The sequence below is a fragment of the Salvelinus sp. IW2-2015 genome, linkage group LG19 (genome assembly GCF_002910315.2).
Source record: "Salvelinus sp. IW2-2015 linkage group LG19, ASM291031v2, whole genome shotgun sequence".
NCBI lineage: Eukaryota > Metazoa > Chordata > Actinopteri > Salmoniformes > Salmonidae > Salvelinus > Salvelinus sp. IW2-2015.
Genome location: NC_036859.1, coordinates 11,472,313 through 11,489,909, shown reverse-complemented (window position 1 = coordinate 11,489,909; position 17,597 = coordinate 11,472,313). Strand labels below are relative to the sequence as shown.

At 41.3% G+C, this 17,597-nt stretch overlaps 1 protein-coding gene across 2 annotated transcripts in view; it reads right to left on the bottom strand.

Annotated features, from left to right (window-relative positions):
* Positions 1-16,874, bottom strand: part of LOC111979494 (NPC intracellular cholesterol transporter 1) — a 28,952-nt gene extending 12,078 nt beyond the window's left edge. Inside the window, exons 1-7 of one of the 2 annotated variants that reach the window (XM_070448818.1) lie at positions 16,623-16,874; positions 3,239-3,367; positions 2,971-3,077; positions 2,626-2,789; positions 2,037-2,204; positions 1,588-1,837; positions 96-178 (exon numbers count right to left, since the gene is read on the bottom strand). In XM_070448818.1, coding sequence (XP_070304919.1) covers positions 96-178; positions 1,588-1,837; positions 2,037-2,204; positions 2,626-2,789; positions 2,971-3,077; positions 3,239-3,367; positions 16,623-16,700 — 979 coding nt within the window. In that variant the 5' untranslated portion in view covers positions 16,701-16,874. The remainder of the gene's footprint in view (positions 1-95; positions 179-1,587; positions 1,838-2,036; positions 2,205-2,625; positions 2,790-2,970; positions 3,078-3,238; positions 3,368-16,622) is intronic. The other variant, XM_024010078.2, reaches the window with a different exon arrangement.
* Positions 16,875-17,597: the final 723 nt, after the last annotated feature.

The following is a 17,597-nucleotide window of genomic DNA, read 5'->3' as shown; positions in this document are numbered from 1 at the left end:
CTGTCATATGTAGATACTTTAAAAGCTTGGAGTCCAGAAAGTTAAGTAAAACAAGTAAGTGCTGCACAAAGACTTATTGATATGCAGCACCGTACCTTGGTCAATGTTGTCATTGTTCAGACAGGGAGGGTTATTGCTGTCCAAAATGGGACCATACTCCGACTCGATTGTCCTTTTTCTGGATGAGAAAAGTAGAAAAATCCAGCACCATTAGATACATATTAGGAAAACACTGCTTCAGACTTCAAAGTGCCAGTCAGTTCATAATAGAGGTCGACCGATTATGATTTTTCACCGCCGATACCGATTATTGGAGGACCAAAAAAGCCGATAACGATTAAATCGGACTATTTTTTGTTGTTGTTGTTGTAATAATGACAATTACAACAATACTGAATGAACACTTATTTTAACTTAATATAATACATCAATAAAATCAATTTAGCCTCAAGTAAATAATGAAACATGTTCAATTTGGTTTAAATAATGCAAAAACAAAGTGTTGGAGAAGAAAGTAAAAGTGCAATATGTGCTATGTAAGAAAGCTAACGTTTCAGTTCCTTGCTCAGAACATGAGAACATATGAAAGCTGGTGGTTCCTTTTAACACGAGTATTCAATATTCCCAGGTAAGAAGTTTTAGGTTGTAGTTATATAGGAATTATAGGACTATTTCCCTCTATACCTTGTATTTCATTAACCTTTGACTATTGGATGTTCTTATAGGCACTTTAGTATTGCAAGTGTAACAGTATAGCTTCCGTCCCTCTCCTCGCTCCTCCCTGGGCTCGAACCAGCAACACAACGACAACAGCCACCATCGAAGCAGCGTTACCCATGCAGAGCAAGGGGAACAACTACTAGAAGTCTCAGAGCAAGTGACGTTTGAAACGCTATTAGCGCGCGCTAACTAGCTAGCCATTTACTTCGGTTACACCAGCCTCATCTCGGGAGTTGATAGGCTTGAAGTCATAAACAGCGCAATGCTTGACGCACAACGAAGAGCTGCTGGCAAAAAGCACGAAAGTGCTGTTTGAATGAATGTTTACGCGCCTGCTTCTGCCTACCACCGCTCAGTCAGATTATATGCAACGCAGGACACGCTAGATAATATCTAGTAATATCATCAACCATGTGTAGTTAACTAGTGGTTATGATTGATTGTGTTTTATAAGATAAGTTTAATGCTAGCTAGCAACTTACCTTGGCTTACTGCATTCGCGTAACAGGCAGTCTCCTTGTGAAGTGCAACGAGAGAGAGGCAGGTCGTTATTGCGTTGGACTAGTTAACTGTAAGGTTGCAAGATTGGATCCCCCGAGCTGACAAGGTGAAAATCTGTCGTTCTGCCCCTGAACAAGGCAGTTAACCCACCCTTCCTAGGCCGTCATTGAAAATAAGAATGTGTTCTTAACTGACTTGCCCAGTTAAATAAAGTTATTCACATTTTTWTTTTTWTTTTTWAATAGGCAAATCGGCGCCCAAAAATACCGATTTCCGATTGTTATGAAAACTTGAAATCGGCCCTAATTAATCGGCCATTCCGATTAATCGGTCGACCTCTAGTTCATAATATGCTTCGGTCCTTGCCTGTAGCACCAGGCTCCGATCACGGCTCCGATGAAGATGAGGAGGAAGGCCACATAAGAGATCCACATGATGACCACCATGGCGTCGATGCCCAGAATGGTCCATGGCAGAAGCAGGGGCGGAGGGACAGGCTGGGGGCCACAGGCCTGGCTACAGTCCTGGCAGGAGCATGGCCCAGAGCCATCCTCCAGACCCTCCGTACAGCTGTATGTCTTGTTGTTCATGGGGATCATGCCTGACACTGGCACGTCTGGAGAGGTAGGGGTAGTCAGAGGATGTGGAGTTATTGAAAAATAAATGTGAGCTGTACCAATTTGACTCCAGATGAATGTTCTTGTGCTGTTTTAAACTGAGACCAATGTTATCCTTAACTGAAATAAGTATGAATACTTGTGGAGACAGATGCCCTTTCGTTGTAAATGGTACATATTTTGTATTGTGCATCTAACCTGAGAATATAGGGATGATGGGGAAGGGACTCTGTCCATTGTTGATGTTGAACATGTACTCAATCCAGTTGGTGGCGTTGCAGTCACTGGCGTCCTTACCACAGAGCAGTGACAAGGCCTTCATGTTAATGGAGGGGGCCTGGACATCCTGACAAGCATTGTACATGGCTGCCAAGAGAAAGGACCAAAATTACATTATACACCTTGGGACTGACTGATATCTGTAGCATTATGTCAACAATACTGCTAGCCAATGGAAGTGACTGTATATTTCCACTCTTCAAACTGTGACCGGATCTCTCCATTAGCCTAATCTGTTTGCAGTCTTACCAACTCCTATGGACAATGACCATAGGAGTTGGCAAGAAAGCATTAACAGGTTTTAATTTTTTATTTAAACCTTTATTTAACTAGGCAAGTCAGTTAAGAACAAATTCATATTTACAATGACGGCCTAGGAACCGTCAACAACTGCCTTGTTCAGAGGACAGAATGACAGATTTTTACCTTGTCACATTTTTACCTTTAGGTTACTGGCACAACACTCTAACCACTAGGCTACCTGCCGCCCCGGTCTGTGCCCCCTCACCATTGGCAAATGTCTGTCCAATGTAGTACTGGACTTCCACCACATTGGTCTTGTTGGCAGCTGTGTCATTAGTGAACTGGGTGCCGTTCACGAACAGACTCTGGCGGGGGCTGCAGGTTAGCTCACAGAACAGGTTCATCAGGTTGAAGAAACAGGCTGGGCATCTGGAGACGGAGAACCGAGAGAGAGTCAGGGAACTTTGGATTGACAGAGATGACAACATATCAACAAAGCTACCTTACTGCTAAGGCATCTCGCTAAACTAAATCATAGCTATTACGGGAGTATGTCCAAGTATGGCACATGGAATGACAAAGTTATTTTTGCAAAGACTATGGTGCGTACCGAGAGAGGAACTGTAGGGGAAGCTGAAGGCTCCCTTGAAGTGTCAGGAGCTGCTGGACATCGCAGCACAGACTCTGGTTCCCATAGTCATAGCCTGGACACAGCTCCTACACACACAAAACAAGAACCGGGATCATTTAGATGACCTAACCTGGTTTTGTTCAAGTAAAACATGTGAGAACATTAAAATTGGAGTCAAGTGTAATTTCAGAAGTGCAATGAAAACATAGAGAACCAGTTCAAAAAAAGCTTCCATGATAAACCTTACTGTGAGCAGCTCATGGCCCTCTGCTGGGAGTGGGATAGGTGGTCCTGTATAGTTGCAGTTGTACTTCTTCCCCGGGACCTTGTCGGACTTCCCACACTCACCGTACCACACACAGTGCTGGGCTTGAACCTGAGAGGAGATAGGGGGACCAAAACAAGCAATCTTAACATTTGTCTTGTGAAAGGTGTAGAAAGGAGGACTTGATTCATGAGACGCTAGTTCTAAAGTGATGGAAATTCTCTTTGGCTTATCAGAACTTTAAATGTGCTGTTCTGTAGGCTACATACACTCCCCTTCATATGTATTTTGACAGTGAAGCGAAAAACTTTTATTTGATTCTATACTCTAGCATTTTAGATAGGTCTCAAACTCAGCAAAAAAAAAGAAAAGTCCTCACTGTCAACTGCGTTTATCTTCAGCAAACTTAACGTGCAAATATTTGTATGAACATAACAAGATTTAACAACAGACATAAACTGAACAAGTTCCACAGACATGTGACTAACAGAAATTGACTAATGTGTCCCTGAAACAAAGGGGGGGGGATAAAAAAAAAAAAACAACAGTCAGTATATGGTGTGGCCACCAGCTGCATTAAGTACTGCAGTGCATCTCATCCTCATGGACTGCACCAGATGGGCCAGTTCTTGCTGTGAGATGTTACTCCACTCTTCCACCAAGGCACCTGCAAGTTCACAGACATATCTGGGGAGAATGGCCCTAGCCCTCACCCTCCGATCCAACAGGTCCTAGACATGCTCAATGGGATTGAGATCCGGGCTCTTCGCTGGCATTCCTGTTGTGAACTATGAAGTTGTTAATGTTCTTAGTAGTGTTCAACGGTATACCGATACGACGGTAATATCACAGTACCAAAACGTCATGATACCAACATTTTATACTGAACAAAAATATAAAACGCAACAACTAAAGTGTTAGTCCCATGTTTCATGAGCTGAAATAAAAGATCCCAGAAATTTTCCAGACGCACAAAAAGCATATTTCTCAAAAATATGGCGCACAAATGTGTTTACATCCCCGTTAGTGAGCATTTCTCCTTTGCCAAGACAATCCCTCCAACTGACAGGTGTGGCATATCAAGGAGCTGATTAAACAGCATGATCATTACACAGGCGCAACTTGTGCTGCGGACAATAAAAGGCCACTCTAAAATGTGCAGTTTTGTCAAACAACACAATGCCACAGATGTCTCAAGTTTTGAAGGAGCGTGCAATTGGTATGCTGACTGCAGGAATGTCTACCAGAGCTGTTGCCAGAGAATTTTATGTTAATTTATCTACAATAACATTAACATAGTTTTCGAGAATTTGGCAGTACGTCCAACCGGCCTCACAACCGCAGACCACGTTTAACCACGCCAGCCCAGGACCTCCACATCCAGCTTCTTCACCTGTGGGATCGTCTGAGACCAGCCACCTGATGAAACTGTGGGTTAGCAGAACCGAAGAATTTCTGTACAAACTGTCAGAAACATTCTCGGAGAAAGTCATCTGCGTGCTCGTCATCCTCACCAGGATTTTGACCTGAATACAGTTTGGCGTCATAACTGACTTCAGTGGGCAAATGCTCACCTTCGATGGCTACTGTCACGCTGGAGAAGTGTGCTCTTCACGGATGAATCCCGGTTTCAACTGTACCGGGTAGATGGCAGACAACGTGTATGGCGTCGTGTGGGCGAGCAGTTTGCTGATGTCAACATTGTGAACAGAGTGCCCCATGGTGGTTATGGTATGGGCAGGCATAAACTACGGACAACGAACACAACTGCATTTTATTGACGGCAATTTAAAAATGCACAGATACCGTGACAAGATCCTGAGGCCCATTGTCGTGCCATTTATCCGCCACCACCTCCTCATGTTTCAGCATGATAATGCCGAGCCCCATGTCACAAGGATCTGTACACAATTCCTGGACGCTGAAAATGTCCCAGTTCTTCCATGGCCTGCATACTCACCAGACATGTCACCCATTGAGCGTGTCTGGGTTGCTCTGGATTGACATGTACGACAGCGTGTTTCAGTTCCTGCCAATATCCAGCAATTTCACAGCCTTTGAAAAGGAGTGGGGACAACATTCCACAGACAACAATCAATTCTATGCGAAGGAGAGTTTCGCACTGCATGAGGCAAATGGTGGTCAAACCTAGATACTGACTGGTTTTCTGATCCACGCCCCTACCTTTATTTTTTAAGATATCTGTGACCAACATGCATATCTGTATTCCCCGTCATGTGAAATCCATAGATGTAGAACTAATTCATAGATTTCAATTGACTCATTTCTATATGAACTGTAACTCAGTCAAATCTTTGAAATTGTTTCATGTTGCGTTTATATTTTTGTTAAGTGTATATAATTTCACAAACCATGTCGCGGGCCGTTTTAAATTAATCCTGGGTCGCTAATTATTGGTTTGATAACGAAACGTTGTTCAGTCATGTTACCTAGCTAGCTAACAACCTGGTAACTTGACAGTAGGTCTAGGCAAATTTGATTGGCACAGGAAAAAAAGGAAAAGGGTCTGCTACTCATGAGATGTGCTTCAAAGGTAGGATTCATATGGGCCTAATGTAAGTCGAAACTATAAAAGCTGCGAGCAGTATGTGTTTGCGGGCGAGAGAGAGGTGTGTGTTTATGAGAGGGCGGAAAAAGAGGGAGTGTGAGGAAGGGAGAGAGTGTGTGTATGTCAACTGAAGAGTAAATTGGGTATCATGCAGTGTTTTCCCCTTACTACCACAATGACATGTAGATTCTCTCTCTCACACACACACAGAGAACAGTGTGACGTTAAATTCAAATGTGTTGTATTGAATAGAAGTGTGAATTTCAGTGACCAGTTTGAGTAGCACATGTTCCCGTTTTCTTAACGTTCTGCAAAAGCGTCCGGGGGACAGGGCGAACAGGACGCTAGGCCACTGTATTTTAGTGGTATCGCAATACTACTTGGCCTGGTATCGTTAGTAAAATGTTGGTATCGTGACAACACTAGTTCTTATCTTTATTCTTAGAAAATAGACACGTAAAAAGATTCTGGGGATGAGCATGCACATCTTGAATGTGTACCCATTGTTCCTCTTTAGTGTAAGTATTTTATATGTTTTATGGTCCACTTAAAGGATTGAGTAATGCTTTTTTAAATTTTCCCTATTGCCATTATTTCCTTTTTTCCACATTCATTTTATATCCTGAGATTATCTTGAAACTATTCAGATATATATTTTTTTGCAATGGGGGCATTGAGTGTCCAATATTGGTCAGGTATATCAGATCTGCAAATAAGTTTATTTTCATGTTTACCAATACCTGTTACGTTTGAGTCCTGTCTATTTATTTTTGCAAGTGATTCAATTGCCAGTGCAAACAGGAGCGGGGAGAAAGGTGCACAGACAGGGATGTTCTTTCTAAAGCAATTTCATCATAGAATGTATTATTTGTGTATAATTTTGCTTTAGGACATTTAAATAATATTTTTATTAAATGTATTATTTCAGCTAGAAAGCTTCCAAAGTTTTCAACAGAAAAGAACATTCAAGATGGTTGAAAGCCTTTTCGGCATCAACACCAAATATTGAAAAATATATATCTTATATTAAACTGAAACATGTTCTATTTTTGTAAGTGTCTATTTTTAATATGTATCAGGTCTGGTAAGACTTTTGCCATTCTATTGCTTATGAGCTTTGATATTATTTTATTGCCACAATTTATTAAACTTATGGGTCTGTAATAAAAAGAGGGGACTCCACATTTTCTTGGTTTTAATAGAACTGAAATAACTGTTTGATACTAGGAAGCACTGAATTGAGTAACATTTGTGTTGTCATGTGTAAATAGGGGTGCTACTTTGTCCCAAAATGCTCAATAGAATAGCCATCAATTCCTGGCAAATTATTTATCAGTGTCTAAATTATTTTTGGAGTTCTGTTTGTGATAATTTGACTGCTGTTAATTGCTTCAGGGTTGTTGATTCTAAGAAGGATCAGTCCAACTATTTTCATAGCTTTTAAAATGGTCATTAAATTGTATTGTTTCTAATTAACACATTTTGATCTTTTATAATTATAACTGGTTTGGTGTGTATTCATTTTGTCAGGGCTATGGGATTAAAAGCACACCACATTATACCGGGGAACTGCTTTTCTCTGTCCTCTATGTCTACAGTTGTAATGGTAAAAGGATTTCTTTTTAACGTATTTAATACATTTCGGGTCTACGTAAAATGTCTAAGTATTATTCCGGAGAATGATCTAATATCACTATGTGAACCCAGTAAAATATATATATATATTTTTAAACAGAACCTTTATTTAACTAGTCAAGTCAGTTAAGAACAAATTCTTATTTACAATGACTGCCAACACCGGACAACGCTGGGCCAACTGTGCGCCGCCCTAATGGAACTCCCAATCACGGCCTGTTGAGATACAGCCTGGATTCGAACCAGCGTGTCTGTAGTGACACCTCTAGCACTGAGATGCAGTGCTTTGCACCACTCGGGAGCCTATAAATGGTTCAGAGCATTTAAAAGAAATACATTTTTGAATCAATTCTTTAATAGCTTTTAATAGCTTTAGTAGTCTTTTGTAGTTGGGAATAGTAAACTCCCGGTGTCCTGTACATTATTTGTAGAGATGACATCTCTCATCCTCTTTGGAGGTCCCTTGAATTTGCCTTTTTTATTTCTATGATTTAGGTCGCCTGTGTCATGACGCTGGCCTGGGGGTAGGTTTATGACAGTCATAAATACCTCTCCCCCTTTTTTCCCCTCTCTACCCTACTGATGTGACTATTGAAAATCCCTTGGTTAATATAGAGATTCTGGGAACATCAGAAGGTGGGGGGGAAATGAACCATATTTTGGTAATCCAACCAGTTGAACATATGCGTTGGTACTTAATGAATATGATGTCAGTTCGGTTGTCATCTGAGACATTCTCATCAATGATAGGATGACAAACTGTACAGTGGAAAGTCTACACATTATAGTTATCAGATTCACATGGAATTTTTGTGCAATTTAAATGTTTAAATATGAAATTATTTGTGAGAAGATTAAATGTAATTTTAGCTTCTAAAATGTGAGAATTGGGTTTTCATGAGTGAATTAGGCCCGACTCAGTGGCCCGCCCACGTGAAGAGACATTGGTTATAAACTATGAAACACGCCCTCCTCTCCCTTTCTATATAAAGCCTTGACAACAATATAACTCCCTGTTCCGGGTACATTAGGATGACGATCCGATGTCAGAAGGGTTCAGATAATAACTACAGAACGAAGCCAACCTCAGCGTGAGCTTTGGTTGCGAATGGCATGAACTTTGAACTCTTATTCGCTACAGAAGTGATACCTCCTAGCCGTTGAGTTAGCAGCGGCCGCTGTAAACGTGGGCTAGGAGAGGACAGACAGAGTATCCCATCTACCACACAACGACGACACTACAACGTTTCCCGTTCACCACCAGAGACACTCTTCAAAGGTCAAAGGACTCTGTTGGGCAACACGGCCTTCCATCTACCACCAACCTMTTGAAGCGCAGCTCAGAGTAAATATTTATTGCATTTTCCTTTTCCAAATGGGCAGTAATTTAGAATGCATAAGATTCTGTATTTACGATAGAGTAGCTGCCTACGGCTCGATTGAGACATCGCTTCTCCCTTTGTTCTTCAGTCTTCCCGCTCTTTCACTCAAACCCAACCCCCTTTTCTTTGTGTAACCAGCTGTCATATCTGTTCCGTCCGCTAGGGACGTTTTCCTTTATGACATAATTTGTAATCAAGGTATGATTCATTCTGTGTATATGTAATTCTGTGTGATTAGTTAGGTATTTAGTAAATAAATAATTAAACCCAATTTTGTATTGCTGATTCAACTTGTTAGCCAGGGTTCGTGAAGATAACCAAGAATTTACAACTTTCAGATGAGACTGAAATAAGGTGACGATTAATATTGACTGCTATTGATGTAAAATATGACTAGGTCTTTAAGAGTTTATTCGGAAGATAACTGCTCTATAAATATTATTTTGTGGTGCCCCGACTTTCTACTTAATTACATTTACATGATTAGCTCAATCAGGTAATATTAATTACAGAGAAAGGATTTTATAGAATAGCATGTCATATCACTTAATCCGGCATAGCCAAAGACACGACACCTGCTAAAATAATAGTTCCTGTCTGGATTTGATCTAATATAGCTTGAATTTTATCAACAACAAAAAACACCAGCTTTGCCCCTGGTGGGATATACAATGAAATCACTGTGTATTTTTCTCCATGTAAGCTACAATTCAACATCAGAAAACTGCCTTCTTGGTCTGTGTGCTGGGATAAGGGAAATGTGTCTTCCACATTTACAGTGGTGGAAAAAGTACTCAATTGCCATACTTGAGTAAAGTATAGACACCTTAATAGAAAGTAACTSAAGTAAAAGTGAAAGTCACCCAATATAATAAACTCAGCAAAAAAAGAAACCGCCCCAGACCATGACGGACCCTCTACATCGATCCCTCTCCAGAGTACAGGCCTCGGTGTAACGCTCATTCCTTCGACGATAAACGCAAATCCGACCATCACCCCTGGTGAGACAAAACCGTGACTCGTCAGTGAAGAGCACTTTTTGCCAGTCCTGTCTGGTCCAGCAACGGTCGGTTTGTGCCCATAGGCGACGTTGTTGCCGGTGATGTCTGGTGAGGACCTGCCTTACAACAGGCCTACAAGCCCTCAGTCCAGCCTCTCTCAGCCTATTGCGGACAGTCTGAGCACTGATGGAGGGATTGTGCGTTCCTGGTGTAACTCGGGCAGTTGTTGTTGCCATCCTGTACCCCGTCCCGCAGGTGTGATGTTCGGATGTACCGATCCTGTGCAGGTGTTGTTACACGTGGTCTGCCACTGCGAGGACGATCAGCTGTCCGTCCTGTCTCCCTGTAGCGCTGTCTTAGGCGTCTCACAGTACAGACATTGCAATTTATTGCACTGGCCACATCTGCCATCCTCATTCCTCCTTGCAGCATGCCTAAGGCACATTCACGCAGATGAGCAGAGACCCTGGGCATCTTTCTTTTGGTGTTTTTCAGAGTCAGTAGAAAGCCCTCTTTAGTGTCCTAAGTTTTCATAACTGTGACCTTAATTGCCTACCGTCTGTAAGCTGTTAGTGTCATTAATTGTTCATTAATTGTTAATGGTTCATTGAACAAGCATGGGAAACAGTGTTTAAACCCTTTACAATGAAGGATTTGGATTTTTACAAATTATCTTCGAAAGACAGGGTCCTGAAAAAGGGACTTTCTTTTCTTGTTTACTTAATTGCTAAAATATACTTAAGTATAAAAGGTTAAAGTATAAATAATTTCAAATTCCTTATATTAAGTAAAGCAGACGGCACCATGTTCTTGTTTTTAAAATGTACGGATAGACAGGGACACACACCAACACTCAGAAATGATTTACATACATTTATGATTTTCATACATTTGCATAAACAATACATAAACCGTTCTGTCTTCGCTGTAATAAAGGCTTTACAAAAGAACGTTACAGACTCTGGTATGCTTATAATTTATTTAGTGTCGTTTAAAATGGTTCCAAACGGTCAGGAAAATTATCATTTAAACTAACAGCACCTGTTTGGCACAAATCATATGCACAGCGCTTGATCCTTACCTTCTTTTTCTTGATCTCCAGTATTTTCCACAACTAGTCAAATGTATTCCACAGATCTGACTTCCCCTTTACCTCCTGAGCAACCAGTAAACATTCCCCCGTTTCGAGTTTATTCGTCACGTCCTCTGCATCCATTTTTCTGTCACGTGTTACGGTGTTTGGAGTTTGTTATAACAATTTATTGATGTGATTATGATATGCTATAGGTCAGCCCCTATTGGTCAAGTGCATGCAATGCATACATGTGTCAAGTAAAGAGAGCAAGGGTTGAAGGAGTTGGGAATGTTTTTCCTAAACAAATGAAGGATTTCGGTAACAGAACTTCTCAGTCAGAAATGGCTGTAATTATGTTGCAGCTTCAGCAACACGGACAGCATTATTGATGTTCTGTGGTAGTTGCTGCAGCAGGGAGGAGAGAGAGAGAGAGACAATGGGTGCTAGTCACACAGCCACTCGCTGTCCGCCACAATCAAATCAATTGCGATCGGACTCCCTCTAGTCATTTGTGTGCCTTAATTATTTTATCAAACAGTGCGATTAAAGCATCAGACAAGCTCAGTCTGTATAGTTGATTTGATTAAAACACATAAGATGCGTCTATATGGAAAAATACACGTTTTAAAATTGACCAATCGATTGGTCGAAAGAACATTTTATTTTTGTCGGAGACAGCCCTAATTGTAGTATAGTTAAATCCTTCCTTCGCTCTCTCCCAAGCCAAACCCATCCCTCTCCACCTTTCTGTTTTCTCCCCTTTAATCCCACCCAAGCTCCCGTCTTGCCTACCCAAGCTTGTCCCAACCTCCCGTCTTGCCTACCTCTCAGACACACTTACACCCAGACTTACTCATCCATTCCCGCCCAACATATACTCTATGCAGTCACACACCCATTCGCTCCCACCCTCCTACACATTCATATTCACCATCCCACACACTTCCATTCATATACAAACTCACACACCTGCACAAACACTTCCATGGAACTGTTGACATACATGCTATATTTCCCCCTTTGAATGGTCTTTTCAGTGTCCATGTAGCCCATTGGCATCAGCTACTTCTATCGTTACTTCATAGAGAAAAACAGTTATTTGAACGTTCGTTTTGGACTGATGCCCAACTGAGCATTCTACTCAATGCATCGTCAATGAGTTCTGATGAAGATTTCATCAAAAGTGCATTACAGTGGCTTGGAAATACAATGACATTCAAAAGGAGGCAAATAACTATACTGAACAAAAATATAATATAGATTTTACTGAGTTACAGTTCATATAAGGAAATCGGTCCATTTAAATTAATTCATTATGCTCTAATCTATGGCTTTCACATGACTGGGTAGTGTTACAGCCATGGGTGGGCCTTAGAGGGCATAGGCACACCCACTTGGCAGCCAGGCACAGCCATATTTCTGTCTGCTTTATTACAGACAGAAATACTCCTCAGCACCAAAACTTGAGACACCTGTGGCATAGTGTCGTGTGACAAACCTGCACATTTTAAAAGTGGCCTTTTGTCCCCAGCACAAGGTGCACCTGTGTAATGATCATGCTGTTTAATCATCTTTTTGATATGCCACACCGCAGCAAAGGAGAAATGCTCACTAACAGGGATATAAAACACACTCGTGCACAATTTGTGTATGGAATATTTCATGTATTTTCTGTTCAGCTCATGAAACCAACACTTTACATGTATGTTCAGTGTAGTAGGATAACTTTTGTCATCATTTTGAATTGCTAGGTAATTTTGACGAACTTTGCTAGCTAATGACAACATTGTCATCTGTCTAAATTAAATTTGACGACATGATAATGCTGCCAAAGTAGTTTTTTACTGAATATTTGACTAGCAATGCCATCGTAGTTCCAGGAACTATAGTGTAATTTAGACGAAACAGTAGTTTGCCTCCGTCCAGAATGACTGGGTTTATCACCACTTTAGGGCACCACTATGGCGCCGCCGGTAGAGGGCGGCTTGAGAACGTTTATAACAAATGGCATGACGCAACCGAGTGACGGAGGTGCAACCTATGAATAGATTGTATTGGGGGTAAGGGGAAAGGATATTGTCTCAATTTACAATAAGCTGGTGTCAGGCATCACTGTATATAGCCTAGTGGACTGTTTTTTCCTACTTGGTCCTTTTCTCAGAGCAAAGAAAATACTAAAGTAAGTGCCCATTAAGTGGCAAATAAAGTAAAAGGGTTAACTGGAACAGGGTTGACGATTTCATCTTAAAATCAGACATAAATCCCCTTGTGACAGAGAGAATGGAAGCTTGTTGTGTGCAACAGGTAGTGGCAATTGAATTCATCGTTAAAACATTTCTAGCCTGTCTATCTAGTATGAGGTGATATGCTCGAAATGGTCAGTTTTCCACCACAAAACACCAGAAAATTGCCAAAAATAGTACAAACACCAACCAGTTGGGTCACCTGCTACTGTCCTCTCTTCCACTGACATACTGTTATGTTCAACTGTTTTCTTTCTCTTTCTGTTGTCTGATGCTCAAAGGCGAGAGTGTGAAAACATTCTGGACAACCCCCTCCCTCTCCCACTTAGTATCGACCGACACCAGACATCCATGGACGTTGAAAAATAGTTTCAATTTGGTCAGTCCGCCCTGGCCTTGATTTCAATGTCCACGGACGTTAGCACAAACATAGATGTCCATGATTGGTAAGTGCTTCTGATTTGCTCCTATCGTAGACATTGATGTTTCACAAGTTTGGACAGTACAGTACAGTGAAGCAGAGTAGAGTAAAATACAGTCAAAAGTAGAGTATAGTACAGTACAGTACACTAGAGTACAGTATAATGTACTGTAGTTCAATAACCAAAAGAGATGTTTTCTAACTCAAGGTGCCATGTCATAGCTGACACCTGATTACTCGGAGCAGATATTTAACAGAGTTTTTAGAAAACATGGTCACATAAAAAAATGATTTCACTGTAATTCCAAGTCATAGAATGTTCTCTCTACTACCGCACGGCAAGAGGTATCAGAGCGCCAAGCCATAAAACTGCTAAACAATTAATCATATGGCCACCCGGACTATTTGCATTTAAGTCTCCCCCCTTTGTTTTTAAACTGATGCTACTCGCTGTGTATCTATGCATAGTCACCTCACCCCTACCTACATGTACAAATTACCTTGACTAACCTGTACCCCCGCACATTGACTCAGTACAGGTACCCCCTGTGCATAGTCTCGTTATTGTGTTATTTTTTTAATTACTTTAGTTTATTTAATAAATATTTTCTTACAAGTGCTTGTAAGTAAGCATTTCACTGTAAATGTTTACACCTGTTGTATTCGGCGCATGTGACAAATAAAATGTGATTTGAATTCTGTTACCAAACTGCACAGTTCCAGTAAATGTGTTTTTGTGAAATGTTCTGTTTCAATTGTTCAAAGTAGTCATTGTGCATATAGTTGTAAACTTTTAAATCAATGGTTTTTGTTTGGCATACATTTTGGGCAGTGGAGGCTGGTGGGAGGAGCTATAGGAGGATGGGTTTACTGTAATGGCTGGAATGGAATAAATGGAACAGTATCAAACCTATGGAAACCACATTTCTCTGCATTCCATTCCAGCCATTACAATGAGAACGTCCTCCTATACCTCATCTGATTTTAAGGTGAAAATCTGAGACTCAGCAGAATTATGTTTCTGTGGAATTGCCCTACTGTGTAAATGTCAAGGAATATCACAAAGGCACTCTATGCTTTTGTTCAATGCTAAAGACAGCTGAAACCCAAATTATATTCTTTCTAAATTAAAGCAGAAGTGAGCCGACCTATTCTGCACCTTTGGGTTCATTTTACTTTTTTTCTCTAAACCAGATCTGAATGTAATATTAGTCTACTATGCACCTCGAGAGAACCCCTGTGTTTCAGGTCCCGAAATGCAACCTTAACTTCTGGCAATCAATCACGTGCTGTTGGTCTCTTTGCTAATTTGATTTACTATTTTGATGGTTGACTTCCAGCACACGTTTCTCTCTTTGTTGTACTGACTGATAATGCACAGTACACTATATTCCCTTTGGTGCCCTGTTCTTTTGAATGTGGTTGTCTCACCTGAATGAGACTTGGTTGGTTCCCTAATTGTCACTGTCAGGGGTTTCAAGTAAGATGAACTCTAAGACAAACCAGACTGAACTTACGTCTAAACTACTGTCAAATGACTTCCAACATGTATCATAACTTATTGCACATGCTTTTGAAGTGGGGTGTGTTTGAGGCCTTTAACGCACTTATTTTCTGTGACCAGACCTTAGCCGTCCTCCTCCTAGCCTGTCTGTTCTGACACACAGGCCTTGTGTTTCAATGTGGGATGAAGTTGAAGGCCCCCGCCATCTGCCACAAACCACTTAATCAGTTGCCTCTGAGGAGGATTGCCAGACACTTAACAGGCTGAGTAATGTCATTAAAATGTCTGATTGAAAGGTGAAATTCAGAAAGAAACTAAAGTTCTTTCCTTGAGAATACAGGTCTTCAATTACGGTAGTTTCCACTTTCAGTATCCAAAAATGGTTCTATTGTTACCCCATAAAACACTGTTTCCACATCTTAAAATGAATTGCCCTTTTGCTGCATGAGTTGTGTATGGGACATTATTTGACTGTAGGAATGAGGAGTCCTGGGGTGTATTCATTAAGCCAATTCTGTAGTAAAACGTTTTGCAACAGACACCGTTTACTCCAAATGGAAAATAGTTTATTTTGGACAAATGTAGGTAGGTTCCTCCCGTTATTTCCGTGTTGTTCTTCCTAGAGTAAACCGTATAAGGTTTCCGTTGCAAAACATTTAACAGACCAAACATTTTGCAACGGAATCCGACTAATGAATACACCCCTAGTTTATTTTGGGGATGCAAATTAATCCGCGAGTACAAAGACAGCAATTGTCCATTTTGGCAAAGGGCTATTGAATTCCATTCCACGAGACCAACTCTGATCAACACAATGCACACAATTGCTTTGGGTTGGGTTTATTTTAGTGTGGATTATATTGTATTTTACTTCGCAATAAAAGTTGTTTATTGGAGCAGGATAGAGGATGCATATCAGTGGCTTTAAAGATATTGTCTCACTTCTCGAGACCGACTATGTTACATGTAAGCCCATATCACGCAAATATTAAATTTGTGAAAAACGTGGTCATTTCCTTTATCTTGTTGCATTTGTTGAATGAGTTTCGTCTAGCTACATGATAATCGCGTGACAGTGACGCAAAATATTTCGCAATGTATGGGTTAGATTAGCTAGCTAGAACTGGCTGTTTGCGTCCTAGTTAGTTCGTTACACGAATTGTCACTATACAATATCATTTAGCTAGCTAGCAATCGCCTGCCGACACGGAGCTCACATTGGCTTAACTGTCTGCTTGCACAATTTGTAGCTATAGTACTTTAGCTGGCCAAATGATGCTGGTTGATAGATGCTAGCTAACACTACACTACCTACCAAGACAACTGTACGCTGAACAAACACTACCAGCACCGGCTAAAAGTGAACAGGCCTTGCTTTACTTTTTGACAATGATTAACTCGCTTGACACACTTTAGTTAGCTAACGTTACCTACCGGTGATTGACAGCAAGCTAAATATAGATACGCAATAAGAGATTAGCTACTTAGCTAAAAGTCTCCCGTCCAGAAAGCTATTTAACGCGTAGGTTGACTTACCCATTTATAATGTCCCTCTGTCAAAATTATGAAGATGTAAAACAAAAAGAAATAGCTTCTTTCTGATAAGAGCCCCATCCCTCTACTCAAAAAGACTTCGGAGTTTTCCTGCTACTCTGACTTCATTACGGCATTGGTGACTGGAGAACAACCGTTTGTCACATTGCTGCCACAGCCAGGATTGGATAGTGCGGATACTAGCTAGTAACATTGTGCAACGTTTTCTTGACTTTGACCACAGCCTGCAACTGCATCCCGCAATTCTGGGCGTCCCACTCGAGCATCCCATTGGTTCCTTCATGACCCCCCCCCCCTCTCTCTCAAGCGCAACATCTTCATGCTTGTGTGACAATTTTGAATATGGGTCAAAAAAGGGAAATATAATTTTTTCCCGCCCCCGTCTACTGGAGTCATCCTTGCTAGCTAGGATAACGGTAGACCGTGTCCTTCGCTCCTGCCTGCGCTCCGTCATTACTAAAACAGTCCCCTACAGGCGGAGGCGACGGTCACTCCCGCCTCGCGAGTGATAGCTTATTAGCTAGCTTGTTAGTGGCACAACCACTAGTCCAAAAGAAGATTAAGATACACAGCAGGTGGGAGGCTGGGGCGAAACCATTTGCTAGCTAACTAGCACACAGTGTCACCCTCGACTCCCGCCTGCTGTGTACCGGAGAAAACTGCGGGAAAACAGTGCCCAAAAAGCGGAGCGAATGAGCAGGCGGGAGGCTGCAGCGACACTGTGTGCTAGTTAGCTAGCAAATGGTTTCGCCCCAGCCTCCCACCTGCTGTGTATCTTAATCTTCTTTTGGACTAGTTGGCTAAGTTAGCACATAGCGACCTTCTCTCCCACCTTCTGAACACCTGCCGCCGTTAACTAAGGTGACCAGATTTCAGAAATGAAAACCGGGGACATTTCCAGTTCGGCGGTCAATATATTGTAGCGACCCGCACAGACAGCTGTGTGTTATGTGTTAG